We start from the raw sequence: 21116 nt of genomic DNA on the forward strand, positions 1-21116 counted from the left end.
ATATGCTCGATGGAGATATGATTGCTCTCGTCAAAGGGGTTGCCGCGCCCATCATTCTTCGGCGGCAAGGGGACGGTGTTCAGGGAAATACATACACCGTTGTTGGGCCAAGCTTTATCGAAGGCTTGATGAACTTGACTGTGAGTCGCCTGAAAGAAATGGGCTTGGATTGGGAACGGGTTGACTTGGTTTGAAGCTGTACTCAAAATGGGGAATGGTTTTGGTGTGTGTGCTCGATATCTGTCTCAAGCGGCAGGGCATCTAAAAACTCGTAAAGAAAATCCTCTTCTCATATCAGTGGACCATCATCGGCCTATGCGCCTTGGTTGTAGCCCCATTTTGGGTAGCTTACCTCTGCCTGCAGTTAATCTGTGATTGCATCTGACAAAGGGGAAAGTGAATACGAACATCACCGAGTTCCCCCATTGGCGTTTGTGTGAACTATCGACGTGTGTCACAAGACTTTTTTCTAGAGAGAACTATTGATAGATGTATGGAGGCGGTTTGATCATATTGTTGCTTCCTTGCGGTAAACAAACAGGCACTTGCTTTGGGCGCTGTTCATCGTTGGCGGTTCAGGAGGCCGGTGGGCCGCCATTGTTGATGCCTGGCACTGCTCGCCAGATGCAGACGGGAACTGTTTTCTTTCTTCGACCTTAGCCTCACTCACCCGCCGAGACCTAGCATCTTCGAAATCCTCCCCACCTTTTCGGTTCACAGATTGCCTTCCATCATCTGTCACCAACCGCAAAGATGGATGCCAAAGACGTATCGGAGAGCGCCGTGTTCATCTCGTTCATGAACCAGATCCAAGATGCTGCGGCAAAGGCGATCGAGAGAAAGGGCGAGCTGCCAACAGATCACCTTTCTCAGAAGCAGGTCATCGCCAACTACACCAGGCAGGTCCTCGATTCTACGGCCCGTTTCAAGAGAGACAATGCAAAGACCTTGATCACCACTACCCAGATTCCCCGTGCCTATCCTCCTTGCGTCGTCTCTGCTCAGGATCTCGATCCAATCAAGATCACAGAGATGAGACTTGAGACTCACCATCGCGGGAAGAAGATCACCATGCGTGTGCTCACCCAGCCTGATCGGCTTCTAGGTATCGTCGCCATCGCAGAGGATGAGCATGGAACGGCGGTGCTGCTCCAGCTCTACCAGCAGCCCGGTGAAGACCTAGTCCCCCAGACCGAGATCCTTTCTCCTGGCAAGATCTGCATCATCAAGGAGCCTTACTTCAAGCAGACTACACGAGGTCCCTACTCTGTCAGAGTTGATCACCTTGGCGACATCATCTGGCTGAACTATGGGGATGAACGCATTCCCTCGCGCTGGCAGAAGTCTGCTGCCGCTTTGAACACTGACAGTACGGAAGTTCGCACACAGGGCAACCATGCTGTGCAGAATGAGAACTGGGCAGTGGCACAGCGACTGTATGAACCCCAGAGCCGCTCTCTGCTCAGAACATTAAACTGACCTTGTATCAGGTACACGACTGCCATCCGAGTGGCAAAGACACCTGAGGAAGAGCAAATTGCCTCCCTGAACCGCTCCCTGGCAAACCTCAAGCTCGGCCGATCCGAGAAGGCGCTGTCGGATGCCATCCAGGGTCACGATCCCGCTGCCCCAACTGACAAGTCTCTATTCCGCCTTGCTCGAGCTCTGTACGAGCTCAGAGACTTTGCTCAGTGCAAGGTCAAACTCGAACTGCTCACAGAGTCGTACCCAGACAACAAAGCCGTCGGCCTAGAGATGAAGCGTGTCAAGGCCAGACTCAACGAACAGCAAAAGGGCGAGTACAACTTCAGCCAGATGTACAAGCAGGCTAAAATGAACCCTCCCCTCATCGACTGTGCCGACTTCACCTCTCTCGTCGAAGTACGCACATCTCCCGGCCGCGGCCAAGGACTCTTCACCACCAAGGCCGTCTCTGCTGGAGACATGCTTCTCTGTGAAAAGGCATTCGCGTACAGCCATGTCCACGAAAAGGATGATTCAACTAATCTTTTGATAAACTTGGACACACAGCGAATGACTATCGGTGGCCAGGCGACCCTCTTGTCGCAGATTATGCAGAAGCTGTACCACAACCCAGAGATGTCTCGTGCGGTCCTTGATCTCCACCATGGGAACTACCAGCCTGTCACGGTCTCGGAGTGCGATGGAGCTCCTGTCGTTGACGCGTAAGTTGCGCCCAATATCAATGAGTAACCATTAACGACATGTCAGCTTCCTGGTCGAGAGAATCATTGCCCTCAACTCCTTCGCCACTCCCCGAACCAGCCGCGATTCGTTCGAAATGTCGATTGCCGGTATCAGCGGAGAAACAACCTTTGGAACATGTGGAATCTGGCTTCTCGCCTCCAAGCTCAACCATTCCTGCGTCGACAACTGCCGCCGCTCTTTCATCGGAGACATGCAGATCATCCGAGCCACCAAGGATCTCCCCGCCAATACCGAGCTTCACTTCGTCTATCGCTCCCCCGAGCCGATGGAATCATACCAAGATGTTCAGAAGGGTCTTTCCAACTGGGGATTCATGTGCAGTTGCGAGCTTTGCCTTGAGAGAAAGGCCACGTGCGATACAGTCCTTCAGAAGCGTCGGGAGATCGACCAGGACTTGAAGCGTCTCCTTAGCAACCGCCGATTTTCCCAAGTCACCAAGGCTCGCCAGTTGCTCAGCAAGCTCGAGCAGACCTACGTCGGAAAGGAACCTGACGCGCCTAAGCTAGAGCTCTCGCAGCACCGCATCGGCCTAGGTTGTCATCTCGTGGAGATGAAGCAGCCAAAGTTGGCCATCGAAATGATTGTCAAGGGTCTCGAAGCGCTGGGGTGTGTCATCATTGCGTGCCCTCCCGGCAAGGAGTTCACTCGGCCTAAGCTTGAGGTGAAGAAATGGGGCATCACGACTTGCCATCTGCCATGGGCTTTCCTTCAGCTCTACCAGGCATATGAGAGCATTGCTCCTGAGCTGTGCCAGGTTGCTCGTGGGTACCTTGAGATGTCCTATTGCATTGCCGTCGGAGAGAAGGAAACATGCCGGGAGACGGTCCCAGGCTTGTTCTGAAGGGAGACGCGCCTTCGTGGCTGACTGACACGGAGCTTGGGAAGGCTTAGGGGTTGCAGTCGCAAGAAGCCAGGAATGACGCCAGGGGTTAGAGGATGTTCGGCGTGAACCTGCTGCACCAAGGCTTCGAATCGATCCGTATCAACACGTCTGACGATGAAGCGAGAAACAAAGGTTTTTGGTGAGTGGATGGTTGCGCGTAAGGCACTCTGCGCAGTGGGTTTCACTTGGGTTGTCAGGGAGTCGCATGGGGACTGTTATCAGTGGACTGGTCATTTTGGAAGGAGGATGGACGTAATAGTTGATGATCAAGGTGACGTGTAAGAACTACCAGTACTCTAGAGTACTCTCAGGCCGGGCGCCTCTTGCTACTATCAACCCTCTGGGTCCCTTTACATCTGCTCCCCTCTACCCCGTGACTGAGTCCAGCTAAGGGGGTTCGTCCCAAGCACATCTAGAGCCTAACCTCAACTACCTGCCCTCCAGAAACAGTGTCCGAACCCCGGCCAGCCGTGCCGACGTAGACACTCCGACCATCCTTGCTCAAGGCCGAGCTAGTTGGGCTCGCGAGCACGCCTTCCAGAATCGTGACACGCTCCCCATCTGGAGTAATCTTGACAAGCGAGTTTGTCCAGAACGCGACGTAAGCATTGCCGTGCTTGTCAATGACAAAGTCGTCCGGGGCGGCGGCTGAGCCTGCGGGAAGTTGGGCAATGATTTCGCCATCTCCAATCTTGTTGCCAAACTGGTCAATCTTGACACGCCCAAAGAGCCGACGGGCTGTGTTGGTGAAGTAGAGATGGTTCTTGAAGATCTTGATACCGTTGACGCCCAGCGGGTACGAAGGGTCAGGTACGGGTGCGAGTAGATCATCTTGGAAAACATCTTCGGCAGTGCGCTTCTTCGTGTCGATGCGCACAATCCTTCCTCTTGTAGAGTCTGCGCCGAGAACGATGTGCTGATGACGAGGAAGGGTGGTGATGCCATTCACGGGGCCAACGTTTGTCCCTTCGATGATGACGTCAACTGAAGCAGCGTCGCCAGCAGATTTCCCACTCTTTTCGAAACTGACGAGCGCAATCTTCATGGACCCATTGTGGAACTGAGCCGTTTCCGTGTCGAGGTTGCTTCCGGCCACGGCATAGATGTCTTTGCCGACGGGGGTAATTCCAGTGAGTGCGTTGACTCCTTCGATACTGGCGACAACGTGGGCTTGGGGATTCTTTTGGTAAGGGTCCAGCGAGTAGATTTGGCCTTGGCTGATGGTGTTGAGAATGAGGTTTCCGTTAGGTCTCACGGCGAGGTTTTCGACAAACACGCCCGGAATCTCAACCAGTTGTCGGACGCGAGGCTGGGAGCTTGCGTTAGGGACGATTGGGGACGCTGAGATGCCAGTGAGAAGGCTAGCGAAAGTGACTGAAAGTGTAGGACGCATGGTGACTGGTTACTCGGGCCTTTGACGAGATCGAGATGTCCGAATGCTGTTGTGATAATGCCTTGAGGACATCATCCAAGAATGCTTAACTTATATTCCAGAATTCTGCCCTCAGCTTCCTCCACGCATTGCGTCCACGGACAATGCTGACAATTCTTCAACCTAGCCCAGGGTCTATCTCCTTGCTTAACTCCGCCTCCATCTGCGTCGCATGGTCAAATCCTTCGATGTTAACAAAGGGTTAAGCTTGGAAGCTCGGACACAAGTTCACCCCACATCAAATGCCTTTGGTTGCGGAGTTTGTCGCTTAAGCGCGAGAACTGGGTATGGCGCAAACTCCACGGAGTTGGCACATTAGTCAGGGGCATTCCGATATGTCAGCTTACTTCTTTGTGCTGATCTGCACGAACCAGATATCTTCTCACTCTTACGGGGGGTTTTTTTTTTGTTTGCTGCATCTCTTATTCAAAGATTGGCGGGATTGGCGGGATTGGCAAACGGGTTTATGCTTCGCATCGGCCCGTTTGCGGTTTGTCCTACTTCAAAAAACAAGTTTGCATTCACACGAGGAAGCCTGCGCTCCCGATCCCTGTCAACGCAGTATTCAACATGAAAGCCTGCTAAGTCAATGTGTTCTTTTTATAATTGGAACCCCAGCTCTTGATGGGTTAACTGAGCCAGAAGATCGTGCCTGCTAAGTCTATTGCAGTAGAGACAGTTGAGGCAATTCGGAAAATGAGGCAATACCGTGGGTACTTGTTGGCTGTATACACTCAGGCTGTAGGTTTGCTCCCTGTAATTAGCAGCCGTCTCTGGCAGTGCGGATACCTTCACATAAAGGCACGATGGCTGGCTACTCCAAGACAGCTGAACCGAAGAATGCCTACTGTAATAAGCAGTCAACTGTGCTGTGTGAAACGGCAAGGCGTCATCTATAGCGGTAAGCCTTATCCATTTGTTACTGTATTACTGAGGCTTGGGTATGAGGTTTAGTTGTGTTACAGCTGCGTTCTTTCCATTGAGTTGCCCCGAAGCCCCTACCCCTTGGTCTTGTGTAGCCTTTTTGGGAAGCTGTGTGAAACAGTCGCTACAGGCCAGCCTCAACCTGCCATGAAGCTACACCCTTAACAGGTTGATTTCTCCCTTCCCCGCCTCCAGTCTCTGTTCTTCACCAATTTGTCATTTGTCGCCTGCTTTCCTCCAAATCACCACTAGCGATATGGACCAGTGTCAAACAGCTGATGAGCACCGGCTTACAAGGCCAACAGGGGGCGAATCACACACGGTACCAGATCACAGCGGGCTGGTGCAAGAGAGCTGTGCCAGTAGTGGGGAAACACTCCCCGGAGCACCGTCCCAACAATCCGCCGAACTCGAGTCATTCATCTTGCCGCCCAAGTCAACAGCTAATCTGTCGTCCATGACTTGTGTCTCTCCAAGCCCTCCGCAGGCTCTCATACCAGGAACACCCAGGTTTCTCTTCAGAGTTTGGGCGCTGGAAGCGGCATCTCTATTGCTGAGCTTCTCATGCTTTATTGGCAAGTTCAAAGCCACAGCATCCTTGGCCCTGTCGCTAACTCGTTTGGTTCCTTGACACAGTTATCATCATCGTACTCGCCCATTTCGACCAGAAAGGCTTGCCCGACTGGCCCCTCAGCATTACTCTGAACTCGTTCCTCGCCTTCTTCACGACTCTGATCAAGGCAGCCTTCATGCTTCCCGTTTCTACCGCTATCAGCCAGATGAAATGGAGTTGGTTCCTTCAAGACCGACCGATATATGACTTCCATATCCTCGACCAGGCCAGCAGAGGGTTACACGGTTCTCTCATGTTGTTGTGGCGGGCTCGCTTCAAAAGCTTCATCTCGCTTGGGGCCGTTATCATCATTACGAGTACATTGACGTCTCCAATCACGCAGCTGGCCATCAATTACCCCATGAGAGATCGAGAAGTTCCCAGGGGTGCCTATACCAGGGCCATCCGGAAGATTGAGACACCGTCTGATTTTTTGCATTCCGCGACGAGTAAGGCCATTCATTTGGCAACAGTCTTGGACAATTCCTTACTCAACAACCCAATGCCCCCCCTCAAAGCCTTCTGTTCGACTGGTAATTGTACATTCGACAAGTATCACACACTGGGCGTCTGTGTAAAGCTGGCCAATATATCCTCGCATTTGAAGATCGAGAGCTTCAAGGGTCTAGAATCACAGGATCTACTTCCACTAGACCGCGAGTTTCTGACGGAAATGATGCTACCTCGTGGGATCAGGGTATGGAAGGCATCCCTTTCCGAGCAATTGTACCTCCTGCACTGGGACCCATTCCCCTTCATTACCGACATATTGAACGGAAGTGACACTTTTGGATTCCGTCATGAGATGATTTGCTACGGACTAGAATTGCTTCTTTTGTTCTGATTTTCACTACCCCAGTCTACAACGATACAGTCTCAACGGTGGCCGATATTCAATTGGCTAACGGATCCGTGAAAGTGAGTGACACATTCTGGCACGAGGCTTGGGAGGTCCTGTTCTATCTTTGCGTCCAGTCCTATCGTACCAAAGTCCAGATGGGTGTGGACGAGACTCGCATGGTAAGCTCGATAGCCATGCCAATGGAGCCAAAAGACAACGCCTTTTTGGATACCAAGTGTCCACCGATATTGTATGCCCCACAAGATGTACGCGAGAAAAACTCAGAGCGACGGAACGAGACATTATTCCTACGTGGCCCAGCGGAGAACTCGTCGCGTCCGGGCTCACACCCGGAAGCCTTTAGTGCGAATTATTTATCCCTGGAACGAACGGCAGAGGCACTAAGAGACGGCCTCACGAGTCGGGCGATGGGCAGGTACTACGGTTTGGGCTTTGCTAGTCCCTCCATCAGGGCCTCGAAGCCGACAGAGTTTCTTCGAAGTCTCTATACTGCTGTACTCTTTCACCCACAAAAATTACTCAACCATACCGCTCGTTACAACAGTCTCGACAACCTTTACCTGAATGTGGCGACTGCTTTATCTTCAGTGTGAGTCAAGTCAACCCTCTTCTTCGTTAACATTGTCGATCTGGACCATACACTCACACTTGGCTGCTGCCTCTGAATGTTAGTATACGACGAGCCGACCTCAATTATACAGAACACGGCTTCAACGTTACGGGAAAGGCCTGGACATCGGAGGCATACGTACAAATCCAATGGGGATGGCTTTCATTTCTCGCGTTTGAGCTTGTTCTTGCGGCTAGCCTCTTGGCCATGACTATCGCCACTCAGAAGGGCAACCAAAAAGCAGACCGAGAAAATTACGACATGGTTTGCGACCTGAAGGATTCTTCCCTAGCGGCTTTGGTTGCACTTGACAGCGACTGTCGAAGCGTGATGGGAGATGGACTTGTTCCAGTAAAGGAGTTGGAAAAGACGGCAAAGGAGGTACACATGAGGCTAAGTGGAAACAAACTCGTTACTGTGGCTGCTACCGATGACATTCAGGGAAATTGACGGCATCGTGGTTGGTATATAGGTCGATGTATTTTTGTGAGCACCGGTTAACCGCTCTTTTCTAAGGCGATGGCCTGAGAGATGAAATCCTTGACGGTCTGGCGAAATGTGCGATATTCGTATCCGAGTTCTCTACCTGCGGTTTCTCCGTCCAGACTCTTGCTCTCGTCGATAACCTGTTCTTCCAGCTTGATGACCTCCTTCAACTGCGGAAACTCTTCCACCATCAGCTGAGCTGCTAGTCCATATGAGAACTTTTCAGGCGCAGTCGGCGTGAACCGCTTTCCTCCAGCATCCTTCACCAGGAGAGCCTGAACATGGGCAGTGGCAAGATCGCGAACGTCAATCCAGAACGGAACCCTCGACACAGGCAGAAGAGAGACTCCTTTCGCCACAGACCAAAGCACCGCATTAGACTCATTGAGTTTGTCGATACCAGAGATTGGGTGTACAACAGGCCCAAAAGTCATTGGAGGACAAAGAGTAACAATATCAAAGTGTGGCTTGCGCTCCTCGACAAACTTCCAGGCTTCAAGCTCCGCAAACTTCTTGGAGGCTCGGTAGGCAACCACTGCGTCACTTGTGGGGGCAACAGATTCTTCATAAGTGAGGGGATTCCAGTCTTTGCTTGTGTACGCATAATTGCCTTTTCGTGCGATGTCGACGACAGATGCGAATGAGGAGGTGATGACCAAGCGGGAGATTGCACGGTTTGTAGTGCAGGCCTCTAGGATTGCTCGAACGCCGTTGATTGCGGGAATTATGAGTTCTTTCTCATTGTCGGTCGTGTCGTAAGTAAAAGGCTACATGTCAATCAGCTGCGTTCACCTGGCAAAGGTTCATTAGACAACGAACGCTGGCAACATGGATCACACCATCAACGCCTTGGACGGCCTCTTCCAGTCCGCCTGGATTCTCAAAATCCTGGATCTGAACAAACTCGAGATTTGCAGCATGCTGAGGGCGGGCCTTCTTCATTACGTTCCCCTTCTCTATCGACCTCGTAGCCCCGCGGACTTTAATGCCGCGTTCCAATAAGGTATCGACGACATGGGCGCCGATGAAGCCAGTGGCCCCCGTGACGAGGACGAACTTACTACCGCATATTGTGAGCTAAGGTGGAATAAGGATTTTGCTTGGGACTTACTGTGGCTCCAGAGACATGATATATGATGTCTATGCAGAATCAATCGAGCGTTGCATCAGTTCGAAGCTCTGTAAGCGGTTTTAAGGTATCCGCAACCCCCACACATTGGGGGTGGACCTCACCTCGGAGACTTCTCCAAGCCGATCTTTCAATCACCAACCACTCAAAGACGTGAATATCGCAGTATAATACATCTTATTATTGTAAATAGAACATTTTTTTCAATCTCATCACCGTGTGGGCTGGCTCCTAGCCTCTGTTGAGGAAGCCACGTAGCCAAGCAGCAAGGCAGCCATAGCTTTCCTTAAGTTCATAGCACAACGTACTTCGAACGAGGTGAACAAGATGATCTCTTCAGCCCTAGGTTCTTCATCCAACTTCTCTGTAAGCATGAGGATGACATTCTTACTCAGATGGCCCGGAAACGGCTATTAAAGCTTGAACTAAGACCGGAATGACATAATGATGATCAGCGACCAACATGACGCTCCCAGTCAAAATCCCACAATCCCAATCTCATACCATGCCCACTGATCTCATCTTACACTTCTTTGTGAATTACTATGGGCTATCTACTGTTAAGCGGAGGCACAGTTCTCATCCACGGCGAGAACGACAAAGTCACCGCCAGAAAGACAGATATTCTCATCGAAGGTGATCACATCTCCAAAATCGAGCCGGAAATCGAGCTTCCGAGTGACGCCGATATCATCGACTGCACTGACAAACTCATATCGCCTGGCTTCATCGACACGCATCACCATGTCTGGCAGGCACCTCTTAAAGGGCTCTTTGCCGATTGCACTTTTTCGCAATACTTAGGAATCAGTGGGTGCAATGTTGAAAGCGACTCAACCCATACTAAATCGTTCAGGAACTATTGCCAGCAAGTACTTTACCGCCGAGGATGGCTTCTGGGGGAACTTGGCTGGGTGCATGGAGGCTATTGATGCAGGGACGACGACAGTGCTCGATCATGCACATCTCAACTGGAGCCGAGATCACAGTAAGTCGTTGAACCTAATCATCGAGGCCCCCCTAAGCGTTTTCTAGGCAAGCATGCCATTGCTGGGACCATCTCTTCGGGAATCCGATCCATCTTCGCATACACTCCAACGGTTCGTCTTGACCAGCATGAACCACAACTCAAGTTCGATGACAAACCCGTAGCCGACTGGGTCATGGACACGTTTGAAGAGTTGGCAAAGTCTAGTCCTTTAAGCGAGAAAACCTCTCGAGTCAAACTGGGGTTCGGCTTCGACTACTACTTCCTCCCGAAGGACACAGTTATAGGACTGTTCAAAAAGGCACGGTCACTCGGGGCAAGCGTCATCACATCGCACTGCAACATCTTCAAGGGCGACATGTCTATCGGTGTGCCAGCTCTGCTCAAAAAGTATGGTCTTCTCGACGACAAGGTCGTGTTTGCACATGGCGGAAGTATCCGGCCGCAAGATGCAGAGTTTCTTCATGAAGCAAACGCCTACGTATCGGTTACACCAAGCACAGAACAATCCATGGCCGTTGGTCCTTCAGTTTGCTTCCGCGATGATCTACCTGGCATGGACAAGCTTTGTTCTCTCGGCATTGACTGTCATTGCGCAACCAGCTCTAGCATAGTCAACGAGATGCGCATGGGTTTGCAGTTTGCTCGTGGCCTTGACAGCAAGAAGCACCTCATGAAAGGCCAGCTTCCTGATGACGTGTTCCACAAGGTCGAAGAAGTGTACAACATGGGCACAATCCAAGGCGCACGAGCCCTAGGCATGGAAAAAGACATTGGCAGCATCGCCCCCGGCAAAAAAGCCGACCTAACCGTCATCAACGCCATGAGTCCCGCCATGTTTGGAGCGGCCCAACAAGATCCTATTGGCGCAATCGTATTTCACTCCGGCATCGGAGATATTGACACTGTCATTATAGACGGACGAGTACGTAAGCTTGATGGAAAGTTGCGTTGTGTGAAACAGTTTGAGTGGAAGGATGGAGGTTTCGTCAAGGGCAGTAAAGAGTTGGCCTGGCCTGAGGTCGCTCAAAGGACTCTGAAGATTCAGAAGCGGTTGGTGAAGAAGATTTTGGAGTATGATACTCGAAAGGTGGGCGATCAGGTGGCCAAGATGATCAATGTTAAATAGAACCGGACAGGGAATCTCCCACTTCCGCTTTCGATTCACGAGTGCCCAGTTAGCCATCATTTGTCCGCCCAGAGAACATGAATACTACGACCATACGCCCTGGGCATATCAATCAGAGTCCCAGGGTCATTCACACTCAGCCTCTCGCTGTGGGATATCCTCGCATACGTCATTATCATCCAACTCGGCCGCCAATTCGTCTATAAGCCTTCAGATAACCATCGCAATACAAAACAATATAAAAAACACGCAAATTATGCCTCCGGATACTTCTCCCCCCATCGTCTACAATATTCTGCGCCGTCTTCACCTGATATCGGATCTACGATAAAAACGTCAGTTGCTGCAACTCATGGCACCCATAAATTGAAGCTCAACTTACACACGCGGTATGTGGCAGGCTGTCCTTTGCTTTTTATCCGCAAAACTCGAACGCGTCTGTTGTTTTCATCGCAGCGTGTCGAAACCTCGTATCGAACCCCATCACCATCATAGGCGACGTCCGGGGAATCTCCCCATAAAACAATCCGCATCCTCTCCGTAAAGTCGTCAAACATCCGCGAAAGAAATAGTAGAAGTCGGTTTGTGAAGCTGGGAACTGGTCGCTGCCCGATTTGATCGTGTGTATCCGATTGAGGCGTCTCTCGTAGCTCGCCGAAAACAACTTGGTCGTGCGAATCTTCCACTCTCTCCACTCTGAGGACCTTGGTGGCTTTAGGGGTCCAGTCGTTGGAATACGGCAGGGCGTAGACCACTGGCAGCAAAACAGCCAGCACAGTAAAGAACTTCATCTTGAAATTTGTTAGAGGCACGTAGAACGAAGCAAATATGACGAGCACCCAAGAATCCGGCATTCCCGGAGCATTTATACACGCAAAGTCACTCGCAGCAATGCCTCATCCCTCAGACTCCGCCCGGCACAGTCATGCGACAAAGGATTCAAGCTTTTAGCAAGCATTGGATAACCCGTATAGATTGGTCGATCTCCATCTTACAGGGGGTAAAGACCAGATGGGGGGGCTGAGTCGCACCAGGGTGACATCTTTTGACAAGCGCACCGACGGCACGCGCATCAAACAGAGAGGAACACTGATTCGGCGATAACTGGATTAGGAAAAGGCCGGATCTGTTGGTTGCTGTATTTAAAGTCACGTACGACCCTTCGTTTTTTATCGCCAAGTAATGAATTGCAGCAGAGTTGGGCTCGGATGCAGTGGGCGTCGACATGGATGTTGACTCCAAGCCCTGTTTCATGGCTGACAAAAGGGCCTCTGATGCTGAAAATAGCCAATCAAGGCTAGCAGAGGAACCTGGTACGCGCGAACAAATGAGATTGACAGATGGATTGCAGGGGTATGAGCCGTCACCAACGCTGTCTGCGGTCTCAGCCTTTAGATCAAAGATCAAAGATCGAACTGATACAGAGTTAATAAATGCGAGAGCTGTTCTTGATATTGTTCGGCTTCCAAGCCATGGAGGACCAACAGCTTTCTTCATCTCGCTCTCGGTCAACTCCACGAAGCCATCCAACAACACCAAAACAACCCTGCTCAAGATCCGGTCTAGACCGTCTTGGCATACTCGTCACCGTAAGAGCCAAGCCCCTTCCTTCCTTGGCACCGTTTTCCCTTTTCTCTTTTGCACATTTGTACCGTAATTCCCACAGCCACGGTCATCGCGCCCTGTCCAGCTGGTATTGTCCAACAGCTTTCTCGAGTCGGGCACAAGCCAGTTGTTCCAGACGCAGGCGCATGCATGTTTTATTCCCGGGGTAAGTCACTGTCCGCGTTTGACTGGTTGTTCAAGATGCGGGGGACTTGAACCATTGGCAGTGGCGCACCGTTTGGTTCCGGAGTCAACCGATTAGAACAACCTCACATCATTGCATGTTCAAGACCGCCAAACCATTCTGCACGACAACATCCGTGTTATCACCAAGCCCACCTTCCGACATCTCGCTCGTCAGGGTAGTGTCGTAGGTCTCTCGGTATGATCAGCTATGCACCCTGTCGACGTACTCACGTAGCCTATTTCGTAACTGGACTGTTGCATGTGCACAGGTCAAACTTCGATCATAGCTATTTATTTGCCAATCATTGAACACGCTCGGGAATGCCACATCTGTATATCTGTGGGGAAGAACTCAGCCATGTAAATTGATCAACGCTGCTCTGGTATACATGCTCGGGAGGGCAACTAGCTAGATTGCCCATATTGTTCAACAGTTGGGACATCTACACGCTGAATTAGACGCTCAAGCTGTCTCTGACCTCTGGTGATGGTTGTAGTGAGCCTCATTCGGCCCTGACTCCGACTCCAACAGGTGCCCAACTATCTAACTTGTCGTTGGAGATGAAGGGGGAGTCTCTTGTTCGGCCTGGGTATCGGACTTTTCATCGGCGGTTCCATCATCTTGTTGAGTAGAACCATCGGTTTTCTCGTAGGCTAGGGGCTCTACAACTTCCACGGGCTGCGCAGTGGATGGTTCATCCACTTCATCACCAGACTCATCGCTGCCCAAGGGTTTTTCCCGGCCCCAAACCTCAGGCTGGCTAAGTACGTCGTAAAAGATCGGTAAACGTTTCAGGAAGACTTTCAACTCCCCATTTGCCTCTTCTACACCCAACCGTTCCCTTTGGACCAAGCGACGTATCATGGCGTTCTTGAACTCGGCCCCAGGATGCTGGACGAAACTCAGGGCGCGGCTAAAACGGGGCACACATGGGCCCGGAACTTTTCTGTGTGTGGGAAAGGCTTCCATGTACATCTTGGCCCATCGATCCACTCTTGAAATGTGGTTGTCGAAGGAGATCGAGAGCATGCGTTCGATAAGTTCTATGGGCACGTGTCGCGGTCTGGTACATGCAGGGGGGTGGGCGCAATTGCACAAGTGAAAATGTCTGAGGTGAGCTCTGCCAGTGAAAGTCAGCGAGAGCACAGCCCCGGACCGATGTGGCGGTAATTCAAACCTCAGTCTATCCATGTTGATGAAGCCATCTTGACAGACGTGGCCTTTGGTGGTGAGTCTACCGACACTGAAAGGGCAGGCAAGTCGATAGCTGGGCATCTTGGCGGCTATTTGGAGACGACAATAGGCAACCAGAGTAGATAAATTGATGGGAGGTAGTAGCTGATGATGACGAAAGTTGGATGTGTGATGCCGGCGAAGGATGTTGATGCAGAGTCCGAGTTATTCCCATCCTCGGCAGTTCGAGGGAGGGCCCAGAATCGGCTCCATCCGGGGGAGGAGCTTCGAGGAAAACCACAGCGCGGGGAAGGAGCCATATCCGAGCAGAGCCTCAAGTCGAGTGGATAAGGTGAGTTGGCAACCGCCAGTTGGCGTATGCAGCTCCATCCATGCGTGCAGCTCCCACCAGCCAAATGACACTGCCTTGGACAGTCCTAGTGGCGTCGGATCGTCAATCATGATCCCAGTCAGGACATGAGATTTGATAGCTGCGATGTTTTGACAGCTTCCCGTGTCGACCGATGCGACGCTGCTGTGCACCTGCCGGCACCTGCTCATAAGCCGGGCGGAATGTTGATGATGCACGCATGCACCGCGGCGTAAGATCCAATGATGGCCCGCCCTCGGATCCCGGGGAATCGTCCGAGCATGATATACCCTTGTCTGATTCCCCTCTCGAAGACTCGAATTATCCAATAGTGACCAGCATGCTGGCTTGGTCTGAGGTGGCTTTGAGTGAACTGTATTTAGATGTCTTAGTGTCTTTAGTCGACCGGCGAGAATATTGAGAGTGCATGAGATACATCCCCCGACCGTGTAGTCACCGTTAGGGTGCTCATAAAACTCGCTGGCCTCCATACCTTTGCTGGTGGCGATTAGCTTGCCTGCATTCTCATCGTTCATCCCGAATCCAAAGGAAATGGTTGCCTTGACACTTGTGCACACCGAGCTAGCGTTGCACTCGGCACACACAAAGAATAGGCAGAAGAACAAAGCCATGTAAGCAGCTTGCTTGGCTATCGGTTGAGGCGTCCCTCCAGAGCACTGACTAGAAATGCAGTGCAAAAAAGACTCGACCGAACATGGCCTCGGCTCCGACACAACTCTTGCTGCGTCGATTCCTGAAGGCTGGCGGTCCATCAACGGTTCATGGCCGCCTAGCCATGCGTGTCGAGCCCCCCTCTGTCCCCGACCGAATCGAAGAAATGAACGCCCAGATCAGGGCCCTCGAAGTCCAACTAGGACACAGGGGTCATGACCCAAAGGCTGCGGTCCAAGACATCGAGAGCCATGGCATGTACCGGGACTTGAGAAGAATTGCAGGGGGTGGTGACTAGGCATCGTTTGCGCTTGCAAACAATCTCATTCTCGTCTTTAGGGACATGGCGTCAGGGGCGGAGTCAAGGTGTTATGCGCGAGTACCGGCTATGCCAATTGGCAAAACGACATCGGGCGAAAGGCTCATTCGGATCAAGGGAATTAGAAGGGTGTACAGGGATTGTTTTTGGTATCGAATTGTTCAAGATTGGGAGGCGTTCTGGGCAACAGAATAAACATTGTTCAAACATTCTCGTTGCTGTCTGCTAAAACATGACTGAAGTTGACCGCTCGCCATATGGAGGCCATCATCTCTCTATCAACCTTTCTGTAATTCGCAAATGCGTTGAATTGAAAATTCCGTTACTCGCGAATGCGGTGAATGCACCTGCGATTGTAATTTCTATCACAACCTGATTTCCCCCTCAGTGAGTACTAAAGGTGCAGTGAAGGACGCCTTGTCGACCACAGCCTGGTTTCGGCAGATGGGTATATCCGTCGGCTTGCGACGCATGCCGAGACTGACAGGTGGCAGACGAATGCTGTGCTGCCTACGGAGTACGGTGTGCCTACCTGCAGCTTCAAGCCACTTGTGACACGAAACCTGACGTGTCGCCAGCGAGCCACGTAAGGTGATATCTTGGCTGCTTCGCCGCATCAAATTGACACAACTCTCAAGAGATTGGATGCCAGCTACGATACATCGCCCAGTTCACGCGCGTGGCTGGAGTGAGCCTGCATTGCGTTTTCACGGCCACGTCGAGCGTGTGTCAATAGTTCTTGGCGACGTGCATGAATCCCAGACATCGTGGGGGTTAATACACTTCGCAACCGCTGTCACGGTACACCTATCAACGCTTTTCTAATTTTAATCATGTGCTCGATCATTGGAAGAAATCGAAGTTTGTCCAGTGGCCCGAACTGCACACGAGGTGAGACCGCATAACTCCCTACCGACGGAAGGACAGCAACGAGCAACAGGTCAGGGGTGTTTACAGAGGCTAACATCGTTCTCAACATTTCTCCATCAAATATGTGCAGGCCAAGTAGACAAAAAGATAGCCGTGCTTACAGACGTGCAAGTAACAAACAGCCTGCAACAAAAAGAGACACAGCCAGCAAAAAATATGCGTGTTTTAATAGGAAAAGCCCGATGCGGGGGTCGAACCCGCAACCTTGAGATCGCGTACTCTCTTGCATTTAGATGCGCAAGATAAGAGTCTCACGCTCTACCGATTGAGCTAACCGGGCCCAATCTGTTTTTGCTCGACGGCCTCGAGATTGGTCTCAAGACCGCGTTGCTAGACGAGCCTCGACCGAGCAGTTTGGTGCACTCTAGACAGCTCCACGAACACCCAACAAAGATGTCAAGGCTATGATAAGTAAGCCATTATTTTCGCTTCAAAATCATTGATAAAAGAAACCTAACCCTCCGTATAGGCAATCTCTCAATACACCATTTCGCGGAACCACCCCCATGACCCTTCAAGGCGGCTTGCCAAGATTCCAGACACTTTTCAGATACCTCGAACGGCCAGCTACACTTAATGCTCAACACTAGCATGTCGTCCATCATTTCATAGTTGAAATAACCGACGTGAGAGCTGTTAGTGCTGTACAGGGCCAAGAATCTCAGCTTGGGCATGCAGTGCACAGCTTCGACTGCGATGCTGATCAAGTGGTTGTTTAGTCCAGGCAGCTCATCGATGATCATCTGCTCCGACCGTAGAACTAGATGTTGTAGGCCGTAGCATTCTTGGTCCATGGCTCTAAAGAATGCAAAAGCGTCAATACTATAATTGATAGAGAGGCGCGTGAGGTGTCGGCATTGGCAGGCCAGACTCGACCCAAGCTCCGCGAGATGCGGGCTAGGCCGTGGGTAACTTTTGAGGTGTTGCAGTTGGGTAATCCGAATTTCGTTCAAGGATGACGGCCAGGTCGATATAGCTTTTGAAAGATCCTCGTCAAATCCATGCTTCATCTTCCAGTGCGCATACCGTCTGACCTCCCAAATAAACACCGTGAGAGCTGGGAGACAGCCTATGATCTCGCCTATTGCTCTTGGCTGGAAGTGACGGACACTCCTCTGTGAGATGAGAAGGCTGGTGATGGCTTGCACTCTTGGTAGGTCACTCACGACCGCAAAGTCCAGGTCAAGTGAAAAGTGAAAGTCGGACTTGGCAGCGTCAAGGGTCTTTTCCCACAACCAAGGGGGAATAGTCGTGGGTAGGAAATCCCATCCATTGCCGACATATATAACCACAGGGTTGGTGCGTCTCTGGACCTTTGTCACAGTCCTCTGCCAGTAACTCATAGAGTCTGCAATAATCTCCAAAGCTATGCCCTCGCGGTGGACTTCATCTCTTCTCCACGTGACTAGTTGGCTGAATAGGGCACATAGAGTCTCCGTGAAGGCGACGTTGTTCTGTTTCTGTTGGCGTTCCAAACCCGGCAGGTGTCGATTCGCGCCGGCTCCATGTCTAGCCACCATAACCATCTGGCCTATATTGCGATCTCGTCTTGTGCGGCCGAAAATCTTTCTTTGAAGATGGCCATGCCGAGGGAGCTCTAGTGCGAGACCGATTTCTCGTAGGTATGCTCTTCTTTGTTGTACCCGAAACATGGCTTGGAAGGATTCTAGTTCGGATCTTGATACGGAGGGTTTTGAATGAGGCTTTTTCAAAGATTGGCTGCCATTCTGGAGCAACCGTCACATACCCAGTAAGAGTTTTCCCATTGTGAGATTCGACCTCGGCAAGACGAGTCAGAATGTCATGTCGGAGCTCGAAGGGGAGCTTATACCAGGACATGTTGCTGCTGTCAGGGCGTTTGTTCTTTGTTGGGGACGGGCAGATTGCGGGGAGGGTTGGAAAAATTTTCTCTCTACTTGATCACAGAGAAGTGTGTCATATTTATATGCGTTTGATCTATTATCTCAAATGGGCCGAAAACGCTTTAGGTTTATGTATTGCAGAAGAGGAGTCACCATGAACAAGGTTGACGCAACTAACCGCCATCATATGGCAGTGAATGTACCTTGCATATCAACTCTCCCTAGCCCAAGGCGCACTACCGTCTATTCATCCAAGCCAACTCATTCCTATCCGCCGTTGAAAAATCCGTACTATGAACCTTGTTCCCCTGCCCTTGGGACAACAGTCGGCCGGGGTGAAAAATAAGAAACGCGACCATGACACCAAGCATCAGCGACGCATCCATCACATACAGCATGGCCTCGTTCTCGCTGATGAAACCGTGGAAGCCCTGGACAAACTCTATGGCCCTGACAAGATTGCGTATCCAAATGGCGATGACGGAAATACCCAGCATCCAGACGTAAGGTTTCCAAATCCCAGCGAACAGGGTCTCCTGGCATGCCTTCCTGTAGAACCTGAAAACCAGGTAAAAGTATATCGCCAACACCAAGAGCTGGAATAAGAGACCTCCAAGGACGACTTTGTCTCCAATCTTCATGATCTTGGTGCTGCCTGTAACCTGTACCAACGAACCTCCAATTTGTGTGCAGAATGCGATGATATCGGTCAAGATGAACAGGGAAGTCGGACTACATTTTCGCTTCGGTTGGCCAAGGAGAACTTGTTTATATCTGCCGAGGGTGACGTAGAGCGTGGCGCAAATAAAGACGGGGGCGACGAGGATGAGCATGAGCTGAAGCATAAAGGGCTTGGGCGAGTTTGGTTTGCTGCCGGCCCAGGCTCTGCCATAGTAACCGAATGTTTCGCCTGACAAAACGTCAGAAATGGTCGAATCCTGTAGGTTTGAGCAAGACTTACAGATACCACCCAGCACCATTGGGATGAAGTAGTTTGTCTTGTAACGCCTAACGCCGGCGATATGAATTATCGTAACAAGGGCAAAGAGGGCCATGAAGATGAAACCAGCCGCCTTTGACGGGGTATAAGGGTAGTAAAGGACCTTGCCATCCTCAAATTGGACGAGACCCATCTTGCCGTTGTTTTTGAATGAGTAAGTCTTGGCTAGTGAAAGAGAGCAAGGAAAGTCTTACCAACAGGGCGTCGAGGAGACGCGGCGGGGTTTTATTCTGAAAGGGACAAATGTCATAGGTGCTATTTTGAATCGAACTGACCTCAAGACAGCCAATTGCCTGTTTTACGGATTCGATGCGTTTAATATTGTCGCAAGTGAAGCGCAGGGACCCTGACTTGCGTGTCAAGCGAACCGTGATTGGCAACAGTCCAAAGTACAAATACGAAAATTAAAATACGAAAGCGCAAATTATGCCACTGCTTCCTAGCGTTTAAGTACGAGCTGGTGGAACATGTGGCGTTAGCAATCGTTGCTTAGGTTGATAGTCTCACTTTGAACTTTGAGTTGTGCTTCCATCCTCATTGTCGGATTGGCCAGGTTTGTCAAGCAGAGGACAGGCGACATGTGAGCACATAGAGCAAAGCCTTTGTAAACTTGTTTTCAGCTATGCCATCTGTTATCTTTACCTAAATCTAACTCAAAATCTTCTTATACAGCTACTACGAGTGGACAGCAGTGTGTCAACATTTAGAAAGACATTTACTAATCATCTTCTTAACGGTTCAGTTACTCCCCTAAGTATTCATCTAATATGCGGTATTGGATCTCGGCACATGTGTCTAGCTGTTTCTACTTCCGAGGAGTTCTTTTCCCCGCCTTGCGCGATTACCCATCACATCCCGTTTCAACGCCGATCTCGGCAACTATCAAGACTCACCGAATTCAACAACATGACGCTTCGACTTCGAATTGCCACAGAGAGCGACCTCGACGCTGTCGCTGACGTTGCGACAGCATCATTCAACCCAAAGACAGATGCCATCTCGGCCCATCTCTTCCCTCCGCATCTGAAGCCCAAGGGCGAGGCATATGCCCATGCGGCAAGGCCGTGGAGACTTGCGCGAAAAACGGATAGATTTCAATCCGAACGAACTATCTTGATAGTCGCGGTTGATGAAGCACTATCTGGAAAAGTTGTAGGCTTTGCACTTTGGGAGAAGCCGGTGCGAGGCGAGGAGCATGAGAAGCCAGAGGCTGCACCCATCAAACCTCCTTGCGCAACACTAGATCATGCTGCCTTTGATGAAATGAAGAGAGTTCTCGGTCAAGATCACTCAAAGCGATTTGGAGAAAAAGGAGCTGACAATATGTGGCGTGGGTTTCCATGTTTCCCAACCTTTAGTTCTGGGTAACTAATTGACCAAATGTAGATCTCGAAATGCTTGGAGTTGACCCCAGCCAACAACGAAGAGGCATTGGTAGAATGCTTTTACAAGGGGCCTTTGAAGAAGCGGACAAATTTGGAGAAGATTGTTACCTGGTTGCTACACCCGCGGGACTTCCACTGTATCGAGGGGCTGGATTTGAGGAGGTTGGTGTGCTGAAGTTGTTCGGTGTTCCGCATGCATCAATGATCAGGAGGAGCCAGAAGATCAACCCTTTACAAAGTTAAGAGGGACTGACGTTATATCGGAGCTTAAAGGCAAACAAATATAAAGAACAGGGCATTTATGCGAGAGAGCAAGAGACAGAAGTAC

At 50.8% G+C, this 21116-nt stretch overlaps 9 protein-coding genes across 9 annotated transcripts; 5 read left to right on the forward strand and 4 right to left on the reverse strand.

Annotated features, from left to right (window-relative positions):
• Positions 1-753: 753 nt before the first annotated feature.
• On the forward strand, positions 754-3070 carry SDG2113 (uncharacterized protein; the record flags this gene model as incomplete). Its single annotated transcript, XM_003043899.1, has 4 exons — positions 754-879; positions 946-1436; positions 1491-2186; positions 2233-3070. 4 exons carry the CDS (start codon positions 754-756, stop codon positions 3068-3070), a joined length of 2151 nt encoding a protein of 716 aa, XP_003043945.1.
• Positions 3071-3524: 454 nt separating this feature from the next.
• NECHADRAFT_76997 (uncharacterized protein) lies at positions 3525-4505 on the reverse strand (the record flags this gene model as incomplete). Its single annotated transcript, XM_003044011.1, has 1 exon — positions 3525-4505. The coding sequence occupies one exon, from the start codon at positions 4503-4505 to the stop codon at positions 3525-3527; it is 981 nt and encodes a 326-aa protein (XP_003044057.1).
• A 1219-nt stretch (positions 4506-5724) lies between these two features.
• Positions 5725-8003, forward strand: NECHADRAFT_76998 (uncharacterized protein; the record flags this gene model as incomplete). The annotated part of the gene is made up of 4 exons (XM_003043900.1): positions 5725-6090; positions 6137-6860; positions 6956-7532; positions 7616-8003. 4 exons carry the CDS (start codon positions 5725-5727, stop codon positions 8001-8003), a joined length of 2055 nt encoding a protein of 684 aa, XP_003043946.1.
• A 47-nt stretch (positions 8004-8050) lies between these two features.
• NECHADRAFT_91452 (uncharacterized protein) lies at positions 8051-9167 on the reverse strand (the record flags this gene model as incomplete). The annotated part of the gene is made up of 3 exons (XM_003044012.1): positions 8051-8806; positions 8859-9099; positions 9151-9167. 3 exons carry the CDS (start codon positions 9165-9167, stop codon positions 8051-8053), a joined length of 1014 nt encoding a protein of 337 aa, XP_003044058.1.
• A 546-nt stretch (positions 9168-9713) lies between these two features.
• NECHADRAFT_34539 (uncharacterized protein) lies at positions 9714-11285 on the forward strand (the record flags this gene model as incomplete). Its single annotated transcript, XM_003043901.1, has 3 exons — positions 9714-9978; positions 10025-10156; positions 10204-11285. 3 exons carry the CDS (start codon positions 9714-9716, stop codon positions 11283-11285), a joined length of 1479 nt encoding a protein of 492 aa, XP_003043947.1.
• Positions 11286-12510: 1225 nt separating this feature from the next.
• Positions 12511-13363, forward strand: NECHADRAFT_77001 (uncharacterized protein; the record flags this gene model as incomplete). The annotated part of the gene is made up of 4 exons (XM_003043902.1): positions 12511-12874; positions 12952-13056; positions 13181-13272; positions 13346-13363. The coding sequence occupies 4 exons, from the start codon at positions 12511-12513 to the stop codon at positions 13361-13363; spliced, it is 579 nt and encodes a 192-aa protein (XP_003043948.1).
• Positions 13364-13620: 257 nt separating this feature from the next.
• On the reverse strand, positions 13621-14352 carry NECHADRAFT_77002 (uncharacterized protein; the record flags this gene model as incomplete). Its single annotated transcript, XM_003044013.1, has 1 exon — positions 13621-14352. One exon carries the CDS (start codon positions 14350-14352, stop codon positions 13621-13623), a length of 732 nt encoding a protein of 243 aa, XP_003044059.1.
• A 4374-nt stretch (positions 14353-18726) lies between these two features.
• NECHADRAFT_27977 (uncharacterized protein) lies at positions 18727-19497 on the reverse strand (the record flags this gene model as incomplete). The annotated part of the gene is made up of 2 exons (XM_003044014.1): positions 18727-19313; positions 19365-19497. Coding segments are annotated over 2 exons (720 nt in total), but the record flags the coding sequence as incomplete, so codon positions are not given.
• Positions 19498-20309: 812 nt separating this feature from the next.
• On the forward strand, positions 20310-21031 carry NECHADRAFT_77004 (uncharacterized protein; the record flags this gene model as incomplete). Its single annotated transcript, XM_003043903.1, has 2 exons — positions 20310-20733; positions 20790-21031. 2 exons carry the CDS (start codon positions 20310-20312, stop codon positions 21029-21031), a joined length of 666 nt encoding a protein of 221 aa, XP_003043949.1.
• Positions 21032-21116: the final 85 nt, after the last annotated feature.

This window comes from Fusarium vanettenii (assembly GCF_000151355.1).
Source record: "Fusarium vanettenii 77-13-4 chromosome 2 genomic scaffold NECHAsca_26_chr2_2_0, whole genome shotgun sequence".
NCBI classification, from domain to species: Eukaryota; Fungi; Ascomycota; class Sordariomycetes; order Hypocreales; family Nectriaceae; genus Fusarium; species Fusarium vanettenii.